Raw genomic sequence first — 17670 nt, forward strand, 5'->3', positions numbered from 1 at the left:
GTCTCCCATCAAGCACATCTGGGATGTCATTGTTCTGCAATTGCAAGGGTGGTTGCCAGCAGCAGATCTTGATAATTTATGTGTCCAAATGCATTCAGTGTGGTAGAACATTCCTCAATCATTAATAACCACATTTATAGCATGCTAAGGCGTGTAAGTGCTTGTTTTTCTGTATGTATCACCCATACTCAATATTGAAAATATCGAGATGTTTTGAAAAACTTGTTTCCATTTTTCCATCATTTACATATCATTACAGTGTGTGTCGATTCTGTGATTTCCATAATTCCATAACTTTTTCTTCTTGGTGTTGCAATTTCAATATTGAGGAGTATTTTATGCAAGAAAGTCTCTTTTTCTGAAGATATTTATATTTAACTATGTTGTAACTTAGCAGACAGCTGTAGATGTATCAGGTGCTGGATTGTTATCCAACTTCTGTTATCAGCCTACACAGTATGACAGTTGATGTGGATATGTGACATTCAATATGTTTTAGTTGCCTATCATCTGCAGTTAATAATATAATAATAATAATTTTTATTTTTATAGCGCCCACATATTCCGCAGCACTTTAAAATTTTAGGGGGGCTTGAACAGACAAAAAGACATCACAGAATAAGCATAACTCAGATATTAAAAGGAGTGAGGGCCCTGCTCACAAGCTTACAGTCTATGAGGAAATAGGGGGGACACAAAAGGTAAAATGTACAAATATTGTATAATACAGCCATAATATACTAAATAACACTAAGGCTATGTGCCCACGATGCAGAAATGCTCCGGATTTTTCCTGAGCATTTCTGCATCTCCCTGGCAGAAAAAACACATGCGAATTGTACATGCGGATTATACATGCGTTTTTCCTGCCAGGGACATGCGGATGTGAAGCGTTCTTCACATGCATTTCCGCATGCGGGTTGACAAGCGCTTTCCAAGCGATTTTAGCATCTCTTGGAAAGTGCTTGTCAACTTGGTCACACTATATAAATCCATGCAAACGGCATGGATTTATATAGTGTGACCCGAGAGAATGTAAAAAAATAAAAAATAAATCTATACTTACCTTCCGATGGCGCCCGGAGTCTTGCTTCGCTTGGTGCTGGCTGCCGGCAGATCGCGGTACACTGCACTGAAGGACCTGCCGACGTCAGCGTCGCGTGACCCGTCACATGACTATGACGTCAGCGCAGGTCCTTCAGTCCATCGCGATTTGCCGGCATGAGAGGAGGAGCGCACCGCGGGCCGTCAGAAGGTAAGTATCATATTTATTTTTTATTTTTTACAGTTTCTGTGGTACCCAGGTCCGGAGGAGAGTCTCCTCTCCTCTAGACCTGGGTACCATCCACACATTGGAATGCATGGAATGCGCATCTACATATGCAGTGATGCGTAATCCATGCGTTCTAATGCAAGTCAATGGCGGCGAAAACGCAGCACTTCCGCAAAATAATTGGTAGTGCTGCTTTTTTTTCCGCAATGATAATCCGCAGTGGAAATTTCCGCAGCATGTGCACAGCACATGCGGATTATCATTGGGGAACATGGCAGGCCATCTACCATGCGTTTTTTAAGCGTTTCTGCAGCGTTTTTGCCGCTGCGGAAGCGCTTAAAAAACGCATCGTGGGCACACAGCCTAACACTACATGAACTGGTCGCCAGCCAGTATGTGTACAGTCCAGACAGAGTCTATTCAGTGCATGGATGGTATGAACATGATTTTGAAGAAAATTTTAATATGGGCCTAACTGGGACAGTTAGATAAGTGTGTTGAGGTGATAGGCCAGTCTAGAGAAATGGGTTTTTAGGGAACGCTTAAAACTGTGGGTATTGGGAATTAATCGAGTTGTCCTGGGAAGTGCGTTCCAAAGAATTGGCGCAGCACGTGAGAAATCTTGGAGACGGGAGTGGGAAGTTCAGATTATGGAGGATTTTAGTTTTAAGTCATTGGCAGAACGGAGGGCACGTGTAGGGTGGTAGACTGAGATGAGGGAGGAGATGTAGGGTGGTGCTGAAGCATGGAGCACTTTGTGGGTAAGAGTGATAAGTTTCTATTGAACTCTGTATTGGATTGGCAACCAGTGCAATGACTGGCACAGGGAAGAGGCATCGGTGTAGTGGTTGGTGAGGAATATGATCCTGCCTGCTGCATTCAGGATGGATTGGAGAGGGGAGCCCGATTAGTAAAGAGTTGCAATAGTCCAGGTGAGAATGAATAAGAGCTACAGTAAGAGTTTTTACCGAGTCAAAAGAAAAGTTCTGATTCTAGAGATGTTTTTGAGGTGTGATTTGATGTGAGGAGTGAAGCAAAGATCTGAATCAAGTGTGACCCCAAGACAGCGGGCGTGTTGCTGGGGAATAATGGTGGAGCCACAAACGGGAATGGCAATATTGGGCACAGGTAGGTTAGTGGAGGGAGGGAATACGAGTAGTTCAGTTTTTGTCAGATTCAATTTTAGATAGAGGGAGGACATAGTGTTAGAGACAACACAAAGACAATCACTGGTATTTTGTAATAATGCAGGCGTGATGTCCGGAGAAGAGGTGTATAATTGGGTGTCATCAGCATAGAGATGGCACTGAAAACCGAATCTGCTGATTGTTTGTCCAATAGGAGCGGTGTATAAGGAGAAAAGAAGGGGGCCTAGGATTGATCCTTGAGGAACCCCGACAGTAAGGGGAAGAGGGGAGGAGGAGGAGCCGGCAAAAAATGCAGTGAAGGAGTGGTCAGAGAGGTAGGAGGAGAACCAGGAAAGAACAGTGTCCTTGAGGCTGATAGAGCAGAGCATAGTGAGCAGGAGCTGGTGATCCACAGTGTCAAATGCTGCAGAGAGATTCAGGAGAATCAATAGGGAGTAGTGACCATTAGATTTGGCTGTTAGTAGATCATTAGAGACTTTAGTAAGTGCAGTTTCAGTAGAGTGTGAGGAGCGGAAACCAGATTGTAAAGTGTCAAGAAGAGAGTTATCTGAGAGATAGTGGATTAGATGGGAGTGGACCTGGCATTCCAGGAGTTTAGAGATAAAGGGAAGATTGGAAACAGGATTTATGGATCATAAAACTTGGTCAAGTAAGCAGTGTGGTTCTCAGCGATAGACTACCACAACACACTAGCAGACGTGATGATGGCACAATCTATTGTACATCTCTGTACAGTCCATTATAAATACTATTCGATCACATGATGCAAGTGGCTTCACTAATCTTTATATATACGAATGACTATTTACAGCATATGCTATGTGTTATTTTATTGTCGCTTCTAGCATATGTATTGGGCAATAAATCTCTAGCTCTTCACTCTAATCCAACCATGTGGTTTCAGGCCCCTTTTTAGCTTAAAGGGTGTCAGTCACCCCCCAAAATGTATTTTAAATAGGATATATAGTGTTGTAGGGGACTCAACCACCATAACAACCATACTAGCACTCTACCTGAGAAACTAATTGTTATGTAACGTGGCACAGGACAGTAGCCCTGGGCGAGGTACTCATCTCCTGCTTCCCAGGACGTTACATGAAAGTGGGGGTCCTGGCTGGGTGTGTGGACTTGTGCGTAGGGGCGGTATGCCCGTGCACGCCGCATGTTACCTATGACTCTGGTTTGCCAGGACCAGATGTTAACTAGTTCATGAAAGAAGACCACCATTTAAAATTAAACTTCTTTTTACTGAAGAATAACTTGTTATGAACTTTATACAGCAGATAGTAGGCATGCATCTTCAAGGACATTTCTTTAATCACAAGCGACATGAACACACACATCTCCTTCTTCCCTGAAAACACTCAGCACACTACCTTGGGAGCTTCTGGTTTCCTCTGTGGGGACCGCACAGGTCGAGGTGTAACGCTATGGCCCCTTTTCTTTGTGGGGACCGCACGGGTCAAGGTGTTACGCTACGGCCCCTCACAGGTCTACTTTTAGTTTCCAGTCCACTTGAATCATAGACTTCATCCTGTAGCAACGCGTCCTGTGATTTTTCCATAGGAGAGGATGTGTTCCAATTTGGCGACACTTGACTTTCTTTACTGTAGATGCTTAGTAGCTACAATGATATGCGTATTCTCTTCCTTTTGCTTCCCTTTACTTTTGCCTTCCGTTACCTCTGTGACGAAGGCTCCATACCGTTCTGCTAGGCTTCCTATCCCAGGCCCCGATATTCTCTCTCACTCTCTCTGTTCCAATTCCTGACTGCTACTCGCTTCTCTTCTCTGCTATCTCTTATCTTACAGGCTCTTACTATCTGCTCCGGTAGTTCCTCTCTTGCCACAGGGACACCCACTGCATGCAGTACTGCTCTCACTAGACCTCACACTAGACCTGAGGTCTTTATTCTGAACATTCTGGGCTCTTTCTTTGGATGCCATGTTTGGAGACCAAAAGGCACTGCATATCACCCTAAAAACACCATATCAGCAGTTAAGTTTGGAGGTGGGAATGTGACTCCTCTACTCGAAAGCCCTTTTCTTTACCCTGGGAGATGGGGGACTCGGAGTCGGGTCCTGTGATGTAGAGATGGGGTGCAGCCGTGGCCCGGACCCAACCCGTGCTCAGGGCCGTCACATTAAAAGGATGGTGTGGGCTTATCCGGGTTGAGTGGCTGATTCCGACTACGCCACCTGTGGCACCTGGTGAAGGTCACAAGCGCCGCTGCAGTCCGCTAAGGCATGGTGTTCTGGCGGCCGTCGTTGTTACTACTCCCCACAGGCAGAGCAAGGCCTCAGGGCAGAGAGACAGGATGGAGGGGGTAGTAGTAGAGGAGACCAGGTGTCGCGTCGTGCGGTGTAGCGCAGAATAAACAGTCCGTAGGCCATAGGGGTGAACTTCCAAGGCTTTACTCACATTAGAGATGGCAGTAGGAAGGCGACTCCCTGCTCCCCGCGGAGTCCTGCGGTCACCGGGGACGGGGATCTGACTACCTCCGAGCAAGTCCAGCGTTCAATTGGGACCCCGCACCAGAGTGTTCCTGAACTACAGACCATATCCTTTCCTGTCTGTGCGTGTAGATAGGCCAGGTCTCCCTCTGAACTCCTCTCAGAACAAGGGCACGGGTGGCAGCTCCGCTCCTTCCGATACCCGGTGGGATCCTCAAGGCCTACCGGGCTTTCCCGACCAGGACATAGAGTAGCAAGGTCGGGTGTCGGGGGCCGGTACCCCTTTTGCAGCCAGACTCCCTCTGAATATATCAGGTGGTGAGAACAGGTGGCGTACGCCGCTCCATCTGCATCCTCCCTGGGATCCATTTGCTGTGGAGCTACACTCCTAAGCTCCGGGCCTTTCTTGGTCCTGGTCCTCGACCGGGTTGAGACATTCCTTGTCTACAACCTGCCCCTCGTCCCTAGGCCAAGGTACGAGGGCTGTGTCTCCATCCGCTGCAGGCCCACACAGGATCCACTATCAGGGTGGGAGAGCACAGTACTTGACCGCCAAAGACCATCAAAAGAACAAGAACCAAAAATGGCTTTTTATTAAATATGAATTATTAAGTGTCACTAAAATGTGAGTCCTCCACCCTCACCCACTAAATGGCTCCCCTAGCTCTTGGTTCCCCAGTTTCCCTGTAACCAGGAGGGCAGCACCTAGTGCATACTAGCCCCCTCTGGTGGAGAAATGTGGTGTTGGATGTAAGGGTTGAGTCCCGACCATCACGCTGTTCTTACCTCAGAGGAGGAGCACTACACTCCATTAGAGAAGTGCAGCATCCCTGTGGCGGTCGAACCCTCAAGGGCGCCACAGGAACATCATGGTGTGGAGCTGTTTTTCAATATACCATGTTGGCAAGTTATCATGTGATTGAAGGAAGGATGAATGGACAAATGCACCTAGACATTCTTGATATAAATCTGCCATCTACTAGGATGATGAAAATTAAACGATGGTGGACATTTCAGCAAGACAATGATCCCAAACACACAGCTAAGGAAACTCTTAATTGGTTTCAGAGAAAGAAAATAAAGCTGCTAGAATGGCCCAGCCAATCACCTGACCTGAATCCAATAGAAAATGTATGTAATTAACTAAAGTTCAGAGTTCTTAGAAGGAGCCCACAGAGCCTTCAGGATTTGAAAACTGTGTGGAAGAATGGGCCAAAATCACACCTGACCAATGCATGCGACTAGTTTCTCCATACAGGAGGCATCTTGAAGCTGTCATCGCCAACAAAGGCTTTTGTATAAGGTATTAAATACATTTCAGTAAGGGTGTTTAATACTTTTTTTCCTGTGTCATTTCTCATTACAACACATAACTTAATCTATGGACATCTATGGTGTGATTTCTTTGCCTGTGTGGATTAGATGGGTTGTTACCAACATCTAGAGAGAATTTCATGGCAATAGCATCTTTATAAATATATTTACTTAGAAAATTGGTGACGTGTTCAATACTTATATCACCCGCTGTATGTATAAAGCCTTATCAGGCACCTTGAGAGAGTAATACTTGTATACATTTCTGTATATCTTTTATGAATTGAAAACTTTATAAAGGAATAGTTTGGATTCTGGATTCTGAAAGAATCCTCTGATATTCCACCGGCATTACATGTGAATGGGGTATTTTTTATGCCATTCACATGCTTCATAAGAAAGCTGTGAAGAGTAATAAATGCACAGTACAGTAAATGATAAAATCTGTGCCTTGTTCAATTACATCAAACAGGTTCTGCATGTTAAAGTAGCAGATTAGCTTTGGATTTCTGTCACTGGTTTTTGGAAAAAAAATTGACGATGAATTTGCCTATGAAAAATACTTGATTTTTTCATATATAGCAATGGGGAATAGTACCCATCTTTTAAAAAATCTTGATGACATAGTTCAATGTTCAAATATTATTGTTCACTCTGGAATGAGTGCCTAATTCAGTGTAACTTTGTAAGAAGAACATATAAAACAGCTAGACCATTATCTGGATCAATGAAAAAAAAATCTCTGACCCCTTTTTTCCCAAACCAAAGCAAGCATGTTTTTGATGTTTATCAAGACAGGTTATCAAGTATACTGTAACTGCCAGTGAAATGAAGGAGCCTTGTCAAAGTTCACACTGCCCATAGAAGGGTTAAAGAGCAGTAGACAGTAACCATAAGAGCTTTATCTATGGCAGCACCTATGCTTCTCGTGGACAAGACTGTAAAAATTGAACGAGTGCTGTCCGTCTTTTTGACAGATAGCACTCGTCCCCATGTTCTTCAATGAGGCTGTGCACATGTCCGATTGTTTCGTTAGACCGAGTCGGCCATTTATGTCTATGGGTCCATGGAAAACATCGGACAGCGCTCAGATGACGTCTGATTTTCATGGATACACTGCATGTAGAAGATAGAGAAACATATTTTTTCTATTTTCTCCACATTCGAGAAAATCAGATCACACTATGCTCACAGTCTGATCAAACTCATAATCGGTCGGATTGTCTCGGATGAGAGAAAACTGGTCGTGTCACCTTCCCCTAAAGTGGATTCTTAAATGCTGTTCCTTATTTATATTTATATTTCTTTTTCATTGCATTTTAGGAGACAAAGCAGCTATCGGAGTAAGAATAATTCAGTTTATTACAGTAAAGCCACAGCCCCACTATCAGTATTTAGTCAGTATCCTGTCAGTATTTTTTCTCAGGAGTGGGAGCCAAAACCAGGTGAGGAACAATCAGAGAAAAGGTATAATAGAAACAAGTCACCAATTCTGCATTTATCACCCACTCCTGGTTTTGGCTCCCACTCCTGAGAAAAAATACTGACCAAATACTGACCAAATACTGACAGTGGGGCTGTGGCATAAAAGTGCTATCAGTGGGCTTTGCTCCAAGCTCGGTCCATTCCTTTCTGGCTCTAAGACCATGTATTTGGATGTTATTGCCCTTCATGTCATAGTCCTGGCTGTAAGAGCTTATGGGGCCTGTGTATATAGTGCCTGTCCCTTTATATAAACGCTTTCCTTACAACTGGTTCTCATCTGTGTATTAGCCACCTGTGTGCTGGTCATTTGGGATAGGAAGGAACAGATTGTATCTTGGGCTTATCTCAGGAGCCTGGGAATTCCCTCTTTGAGATTCAGCATCTGTCATTTCCGTTCCTTTTTCCACAGCCCATTGCAGCGTCTTGCCCTCCTCTCTAGGTCTAACGCGCAAAACAACTGTTGCTATGGTGGCAAATACTGTAATTAGGACTCTATACTCGATAGGAGTTTCCAACCTGCTTCATTTCACAGATAACTAGTCATAATCTCAACATTTGCAATTATTTTATTTTTATCTGGCAATAGACACAGCATTGTAAGTCCACATCGGCGAGTTGGCAGCGCTCTGGCAATGAAAGCTAAAAGTGCATGGAAAATTTCTTCTAGTCTATGAATCCCAGGAGAGACAATTATAACTTGCACTGATGGATGGATAATTCTCCTTAACCCTACCTTACTTAATAGTTGGGTGTTAATAATGTGGCTTACAGTGCTTAAAGGAACGAAGTAACTGTATCTATGAGCAGCTTTTTTCATCTTTTTACTGTAAAATACCAAGTCATTTGTGCCTTTGACAAGGTTTTCCAACCTTTGCTTGCTCGCCTCAAAGTCATTACTCTTTAAGGCATTGTTAAAAGTTAGAAAGTCATTTAGTAAGCACTAATATTTGATAGGCGAGTATGTGACGCTGATTATTTTGGAGTTTGACTTTAATATTTTATAGGATGTTGTTGGCGATACACAGTATTTTCTCACGACCTTTGGGTGGCCATATTTATAAATGGTGCATTTATAGATTACCCCGCCATCACAGAAATCTATGCCTCATTCCTAAAATGCAGAATAATTTTCGGAAATAACAGACTGTAGTATCTTTTTGCATATTACTTGTCCATATTGACATACTCTACGTATATATGTGCTACATCTGTGCAGAAATATTGTATTTCATTCCTCACCCCTTTAACGACTGCCGATACGCTTTAAAATGGTGGCCGCTAAGGGGCCTTATTCTCTCATCGCCGTTTTAAAACAGCGATCGGGAATAAGGTAATAGCACCCTCTAGAGTCGGGAAATCTCCGGGGTTTCAGCTACCGGAGGTAGCTGAGACCCTGAAGAACACGATCAGGGACGGTTTTTCCGGTCCCCGATCACTTAATCGCAATCACGTAAAAAAAGGGGTGAGCCGGTTTAAAAGTAATTTCTCCTCTGACATGATATAACTTGTCAGAGGAGAGAGAAATTATGTCCCCAGACCCCGCCACAGTACCTTAGTACTAGATCTGTGATCCCCCGGCACTCCTCCTCCTTCTCCTGAAGTAAAATGGCGGACACAGTTCTGCCAGCCTGCACCCGGCAACCGCAGGGATTTTTCCTATTGGTTGCTGAATTTTGATTACTGTGATAGATCGCTGTGCACCCCCTTGATCATCCCCCCGTGTCATCCCCTTAGTCAGATTACCCTTAGTCAGATTACATTTATTTATTTTTTTTATAATTTTCCTTTTTTTCTTTCTTTCTTTCCCGCTAGCGTTAGGCTTAGGGTGAGGCTTAGGGTTAGGGTTAGGCTTAGGGTTAGGCTTAGGGTTTTTTCAAAAGTTACCAAAAAAATGATAATGATATGATGACACATATTCAATATGATGACCTAATGTTATCAAATTCTGTGCAGTACCTGTGGGCTCAAAAAGCTCAGCACACCCCTGGATAATATCTTTGAGGGGAGTAGTTTCCAAAATGGGGTCACTTGTGGTGGGTTTCTGCTGTTCAGGCATTTTAGGGGCCCTGCAAATGCGACATTGTGCTTGTATTACTTTGTTGTACTATCTGCTCATTGCTTACAGTTAGTTTTTGAGAAAAAAATGCAAATTCATTCATTCAGGTGCTGCATATAACTTTATTACTGATTTTCTGATGTTTAAAGGGAATCTGTCGGCAGGATTTCATCCCCCAAGATATTTGTATGTTTATGTAGCTCTTTCAAAGACGAGACCAGCAGTACCATTACATGGCCAGTCCATTCTTCTTTTGATTAGAGATGCAAATGAGGCTGAAGGGCTTTCAAATGTCACCCTGACTTTAAGCCCCGCCCACGCTGCCTTCTCCTGCTTGATCAACAGCTGCTTTGCTGTGTGATGTCAAGAAAACGAGCTGTCAGTCAAGCAGAAAGAGGCGGCGCTAGGCGGCATGTACAGCAGCACATAGAGGCTTGGTGAAATCCTGCTGACAGATTTCCTTTAAGGTGAAGAATACAAAGTACTGTTCACATTGATTCAAAGGACACTCATACACATAGTATATTGTGATTCTATGCAACCACTCACTTGTCCAAAGACTTAAATGGGTTGCCCAGGATTAGTAAAAAATACTTTCTAGTAAACCACTTGTCATACCTGGTGACTGGTTTTGTTTTGCATTGATGCTTCGTTCTTTCCACTTTACCCGACAGGACAGGATTGGTGTTGTTTCTACTCTCCCTTTTCAACACTTGTAGCCATCTGTGGATCCAAACTATGGTATATATCCCCTCATTCAGCCTCTCACAATATACTTAAAGGGATCCTGCAATGATCATGTTATACCACTATCTAATGGCACGTGTTTAATGCTGATTAAATATTTACCTTCATTTTGAAGTTTTAGAGAATTCAGCTGTACATCTTATGTTAATGAGCCGGATGTGCAGCGGGTTACACTTCGCACTTGCAGCTCATCTGCCTCTCTCCCTATTTTTGCGAGTCGCCGGCCTTTGGTTTCTGATTGACAGAACAATCTTGTTTCAACGACCTGCCCCCCCCCCCCCTCAGATTTTGTGCAAGTGCCGTCATTGCCTTGGGTTGTCTCCTCCGAGGGGGCGATGCATGCACAGATCTATGTTCTAATGTCATTTACACCTTGCTGCACATGTCCCACTCCATGTAATGAAAGCGAAGCGGGTCACCGAGACCCGAGACAAGAGTCTGTCCACAGCTGACTGGAGGCAAGCAATGAAGAAACAGGGTGAGAGGCAGCAGAGCTGTAAGTGCTGTGTCCAACCTCCTTGCAGCTCATTAGCATAACATTTAAACACTGACTTTCTCTAAAACTTCCAAATTAAATTCTACAGGCAAGGTAAGGATTTAATCAACATTAAAGCAGTGTCTTTACACACGTCATTAGTTAGGGTGATAACATCCTAATGACAGGGTCCCTTCAAGTGAAGCCTGTCAGGTGACTTATGCTGACCAGAATCTCAGCATGGCGCACCATTGCAGCCAAGGTATATTGGAGCATTTCAGAGAAAATATACATTGAATTTCCAGTCTGGATCTATAGGAGGAGACACTAGTCCGGCTCCGCCCCCGACCGGATCTTCCCAGTACTGCTGCTTGTGATTGATAGGACTCTCCCTCACATGTACATAGGAAGAGACCTGTCAATCACCTGCAGCAGTGCTGGGAAGATCCGGTCAGGGGCGGAGCCGGACTAGATTCATCTCTGACTATAGTCCCTGGCCGGAAATTCATAGTATACTTCTCCGAGTGTTTCAGAGTATAATATACCTGACTTCAATTGTGCAGCCATGATCTGATTGATGCTACCCACTTTGCTCAGCATGACTCGCCTGACAGGTTTCCTTTAACCATATTTTAATGCATACTGTAAGATGATTAGAAGCTGTGAGTCATAAAACATCTTCCCACATCCTGGACTGAACGGCAACAAGTGATGAGTGTGCTGGGTCGGGATCTAATAGTTTACTAGGTAGTTGTGATTATTATGATTATTATTATGTGATTATTATGGCAGCAGCGTAATATTACTTCTGATTAAACGCCTAGAACAAGATTTTTTTTTATCATAGAAAGAACATGTTTCGTGCAGTCAGATAAAGCCTCGGCTACTAATAAACACATGGCCGCTCCCTTTCTCTAAAGACTTATAAAGCTGTCACACATCACTTTCATACAACCTGTTGCATCTTCTCTGACATTGTGATACAATCCAAGTATAAAGCATATAATAAAATACAATTATTTTCACTGTATCGTCTTATTTCTTAAATATAGATTGGAGAATGTGAAGACATGAGACTCTTTCTTGGCCAGACAGTAAGAGGCATTCATGTCAGTTCTTTCATTCTTTCCAAGCAGGTCCTGCTCCACCTGTAGGAGTAACCTGAGCGTTCAGCCTTCCCTAGGACGTCGTTACTCTCTATATACATATATTGCACGGAGAGATGCTTTTTCCACATCTGTAACTTCTGGATACAGCTATTACTAAGTATCCGCCTGTCTCTGTGCTCATTTGCTCGGTTTCCTAGCCTCCTCCTATCAGCTCCTGTATACACTGAGCTATGTGTGCAGTGGCTGCTGTTGTTTAGAGAGCCTGGCTTTGTTGGAGGAGGCCGGGCTAGGAGGAGATTCAATGTTTTCCATCTGACGTCCTCACAAAGATCTCCCAGACTCGGCCCTTTTTGGCAAACTGCCTTCATTGAAAAGTCCCAACATGTCACGTTTGAACAGTTTTTAATCCTCTGGTCGCGAATGCAACTAACAAACCAAAGCCCAGTCGATGCCACGACTGTAAGCCCCATGCATTGGATGATGTGCTGCTGACTCCTTCACATTGTGAACCTGTCAAGGAATCAGAAAAAAGTCAATCAATGAAGATTCTTGGGCATTTCCTGAAGAAAGGAGTGCATATGCTGCAGTGTCTATGTGGAAAGCGCCTGAAACAGAGCAAGAATTCAAGTGGTGAGTTCGGATTGTGAAATCTTCTGTCTCGGTGTATGCAGGCTTCTCTAATACTGATTGGATTTGCTGCCTTTAAAAGAAAGCTTTGCAGATTGCTTCTTCTTCAGGGTTTTACATCCATTAATGAAAGGCCTGCTTGTACTGCCTCAACTACACTTACATATTTATAATGCAAAGGAATATATTAAAAGGCGCAGTCCCTGCCACATCCTAGATGCAATGTAAGGCATGTAGTCGATCAATTGTCTTATGGAAAGATCGTGTCGAGGTAGATCAGTCTTTCATTTCTTTATGTGAGACAGATCGAGAAGGTATCTACTTTTTATAGAGCATTATAAAGTTTCGGTCCTCTCTGTGGATGTCCTGTATATATCATTCATATATATTCGCCTCCAGTTGTAATTCTGTACCATAGTCGAAAGTTGTGACATGTGTAAACTTTTAAAGAGTCAATACATTGTAAAATGAGAGTTTATGATCAGCTAAAGGATGGTTCAGCACCCTGGACAGATCGTCTGTTCCCAACACTACAGGAAGGCTAGTAAATGGGGTATTTGGCTTTATCTTCCTCCAAGCAGTGTGCTACAGACCAGAAGTACAAAAAGTCCCATACAAGCCAATGGGTTGAAAGAAATATTACCAAAACTAGGAAGCTTTAAATTCATCGGATTGAATAATACACATAATAAATATTTTTGCAGACTCGCATATAGCTGGTTTCATTAATATATCATTTATTTGATGTATTATGCATAGTTAAACTATAGGATATTGTATGATAAAGATGGGATGTATACCGTACTAGATTGTAGTGATAGTTATTTATCTTGTATTTATATTGACGTAAAACGGTTTGGAAACATAATGTATGGTAGAGTAATATGTTTGAGCTAGCTAAGAGTTTAGCTTCTTTAGTTCTGTTATGTGTTTTGTACGTATATTTGTGGGTACCTAGAATCCAAACTAAATGGACTTATTGGGCTTTTGTGAATGTTCATTGAAGTGAATGTAAAATATTATTGGGAATGAAATTACAATTGATATTTTAGACTATTTTTGTGGTGTTTGTAGTTCTTCGTTGATCACTTGGGCCAGTTTTCCTGTTCACATTTTGTTTTGATGCACTTGTGTTACATTACATGAGACCTCATGTATGTCTACATCCATGCCAGCATAACTTTTAGGTGGAAGGTCTTTTCTTTTCCACCTGCAGACCGACTTGAATAGGACATATCCATGGAGAGCCATTGATTTACTTTGACCATGTTCCTGGACGTGGCAGTAGTGAAGAATACCTTCAAGGGCATAGACAGACTGCCGTATAACTCGTGCAAGGATCGCATCACTCTGCACGGACTGGCCGGCACCTCTCCTGACCTCAACATGACAGCGTGATGGATTTCTATGCAGCTGTCAAGCTCAAGTCAGGAGAGGTGCCGGCCAGTACGTGGTTTATGATGCGATCCTCGCACGAGAATTATGGCCATCTAACTCTGCCCTAATATACGAATCCTACTGATAATGCTACAAATGTTTATGACCAGGTTTGGTTTCACCTTCCTGATACTTTATTTTTTATTTGATGCTTAACATGAAATATGTATTTGATTGGAATATTATCTGTAGTTTTGGCATCAAGTATAATAATGTATATGATGCATATTACCAGGATGACTGGCCTTGGAGTGGCTGCGATGTTACATTAGCGTCTAGGAGCCCAACACATAAAAGAATCATTGCTGTAAAATCATTTGAATAGATTATTATTTCATTGCTATTTATGTCTTCATTACCAAGAGCAGTAAATTAATTTCCTGGAATGATGGGCATATCCATCGGTTTCTATTGGAGGCGAGCTCCTTTTATTCCTGAGTTCCAGTGAATAGGTTACTCAGAATTTACCCTTCATTCCTAGCAGAAACTTCTTTATACGAGCCGCGTCTGAAATAAATCTCCCTGTGGCCATGGTTTGACTTTAGCTTCACTTTTGCCTTAATTGCATTAGCCTGGCTGTCCTAAAAAGTCAGAAAGAAGCACTTATAAGACTGCTAAATATAGAAAACGCAAACCTTTTATTTTTTTTCCTATTGCTTCATACGAAACCATTTAGAGGATTGACTGTAACCTGTTGCTGTCACTATAGTCTGCTCTCAGATTAATGCAGGGAAAGGCGTCCAGAAGCCCCAGATAAACATCAGTAGAAGCCAGCGGTTCATTGACAATTGAATCACTAGAGGAAATAATGTGCTTCATGGGATGAGCTGAGATTTCGGAAAAGGAAATGTCCAGTACAAATTTGATAAAGTTATTTTCTAAAGAATTAAGCAGATGTTCTGCCTCATTTTGCTGGTGTTTTGTAACCGGTGTCTGTTACCAGATAATCTCTCTGCGCTTTGGCATGGTGATTAATGCAGCAGTTCTGATCATTGCATTGTTCTGTCTAAGAATGGAGCTGATTTGACGCCCTTCGATATTTCCATTGGACCAGGCAAGAAATGCTCACAGGTGTGCAATGACATTCGGAGGAGCGCTGTCAGCATATAAACTAGCTCCTTATTCACTGGATGTATATTATTATATATGTATAGAACCAGTAAACATTCTGTACAGAGAAACTGTAAAAAATCATATTTTAATTTTGGTTATATTGCTGATTTAGCAGAATCCCATAATTATATGAGCATACTAGTGAATCACCATGTTTTATAACTATATCATTTTAAGCCTTTTCTGTGGCAACTGATTTCTTTATATTTCTCTATGGCAGTTTAACAATCATTTTCTTTTCCTGCGACAAAGCTCAAAATTCTCGGCTTAGACATAGATAACCTGATAACTTGCAGCTGCCACCAGAGCTTACTAATACTACTACTACACCACTATTACTCCTCCTACTGCTATTACTTACTCCTCCTACTGCTATTACTTACTCCTCCTCCTACTACTACTCATACTCCTCCTACTACTACCATTACTCCTCCTACTACTACTACTCATACTCCTCCTACTACTACCATTACTCCTCCTACCACTACCACTACTACTGCTACTACTACCATTACTCCTCCTACTACTACTACTCATACTCCTCCTACTACTACCATTACTCCTCCTCCTACTACTACTCATACTCCTCCTACTACTACCATTACTCCTCCTACTACTACTACTCATACTCCTCCTACTACTACCATTACTCCTCCTACCACTACCACTACTGCTAGTACTCCTCCTCCTTCTACTATTTCTCCTTCTACTACTAGCTTTACTCCTCCTCCTACTACTACTACAACTGTTACTCCTCCTCCTACTACTACTACAACTATTACTCCTCCTCCTACTACTACTACTACAACTATTACTCCTCCTCCTCCTACTACTACTACAACTATTACTCCTCCTACTACTACTACTACTACAACTATTACTCCTCCTCCTCCTACTACTACAACTATTACTCCTCCTCCTAGTACTACTAGTACAACTACTTCTACTATTACAGTATTCAGTAAGTTCCTATGCTCCCTCTAGTGTTGGCTGCCTATAGTCAGGGTTTTATATTTCTAATGTCCTTGCTTGAGGTTTGGAGCTCTGTATCAGAAAAATAAAATAGCAACCACTTGACAGATATAATAGGAAATAAATCAGGAAAGAATGTCAAACCTACATAACTTAATATAAAGTGGTGTTCAATTATAGAAATTCTCCTTTTTTGAAGCTCCCGGGTAGGAGGTATTCAGAAAGCTGCTGCTCACATTGTCTCAATTTACTGTCCGTACCAGTGTAGAAAAACCAAGGTTATATCTCTGAATAGTATGAGAAACTTCAGTGTCAAATAACTTAGTGGTGGCTAAACAGTGGCTAGCCACCCTGACCATTTAATATCACTAGCTACAACAGCCTTTAGCAGTGCCAGGCGCATAAGTCAAAAGGATAATACCAGTCACAATAGAATCATAGAATGTTAGAGCTGGACGGGACCTCCAGGGTCATCGGGTCCAATACTCACATATCAGATGGCTATATAAGATTACCAGCCACAATTACACATCCAGTACACACTTATGATCTTGAATCAAATTTCACAACACAAACTGCATACATTAGTAAATGAATCTCGTGGATGGAAGGAGGCTGGTGTACTTAATTCAAAAATATGTATGACTGTATAAACCTTTTTTAACATTTTCCTGCCATCTAGGAAAATGAGCACATAGTTGGAGGTACAACTGAAATCATGAAATGCTCATGTCAATATCAATCTTCTCAAAAAGGAGTGTATAGCTGTTCTGACATGGATTTTTAACATAAGTACACCAGCCTCATTTGGCCTGAGAGATCTATTTCATAACGTATGCAGTTTATATAGTGAACTCTGGAGACAGATTGTCTACATCCATACTCCCCTACTCCATTCAGAATCTGCAAGTGGCATGTAAAGAATAAAGATCCAACCAGGGGCCAACTTCATTGCATTTTATTCTTCCTGCGCCGATCACAAAGATGGAGATGTGTAGATGGTTATTGTAGTAAGATAGCAATCTTTTCCTCAAACCGAAAAGGAGTGGGTCCTTCTCCTCCATAACCTTTCTACCAGCCGTGGTGATAATGCATTAAACAATGTCTCTTTATACTGCTTCATAATATGATCTTCTTTGCTGCCTGGAAAATGTTATTCTGGTAATTTGACTTTACAAAGGCATATGTAGCACCAGGAGTTTAGCCATAATCATATCTTGTATCAATTAACATCATAATAGAACAGACCACTGGAAGACATTCACCAGGACGGCCGTCCGTCACCATGTGTGGGAGATTCATTACTGTATTAGTGAGGTCAGTTATTGGAGAAGTTTAGGATTGAGAAGAAGAAGGTTTTATATGTATTCATTTGATCTTACATAATAAGGAACACATTCATTAAAGGCATGGAAAACCTGCTTACAGCCTCAATGATTGGATTTGCCACGTTCAGTATTT

The 17670-nt window shown here is 42.3% G+C and overlaps 1 protein-coding gene across 2 annotated transcripts in view; it reads left to right on the forward strand.

Moving 5' to 3' along the window:
* Window positions 1-17670, forward strand: part of FGF12 (fibroblast growth factor 12) — a 590755-nt gene that overhangs the window by 167699 nt on the left and 405386 nt on the right. The window contains exon 1 of one of the 2 annotated variants that reach the window (XM_073675155.1): window positions 12387-12690. The exons of the other annotated variant lie outside the window; for it this stretch is intronic. Coding sequence (XP_073531256.1) covers window positions 12600-12690 — 91 coding nt within the window. The 5' untranslated portion in view covers window positions 12387-12599. Of the gene's footprint in view, window positions 1-12386; window positions 12691-17670 lie in introns of those variants that run through there. 2 annotated transcript variants of the gene reach the window in all.

Source organism: Phyllobates terribilis, unplaced genomic scaffold, assembly GCF_046119375.1.
Source record: "Phyllobates terribilis strain yellow unplaced genomic scaffold, ASM4611937v1 Scaffold_3__8_contigs__length_932513732, whole genome shotgun sequence".
NCBI lineage: Eukaryota > Metazoa > Chordata > Amphibia > Anura > Dendrobatidae > Phyllobates > Phyllobates terribilis.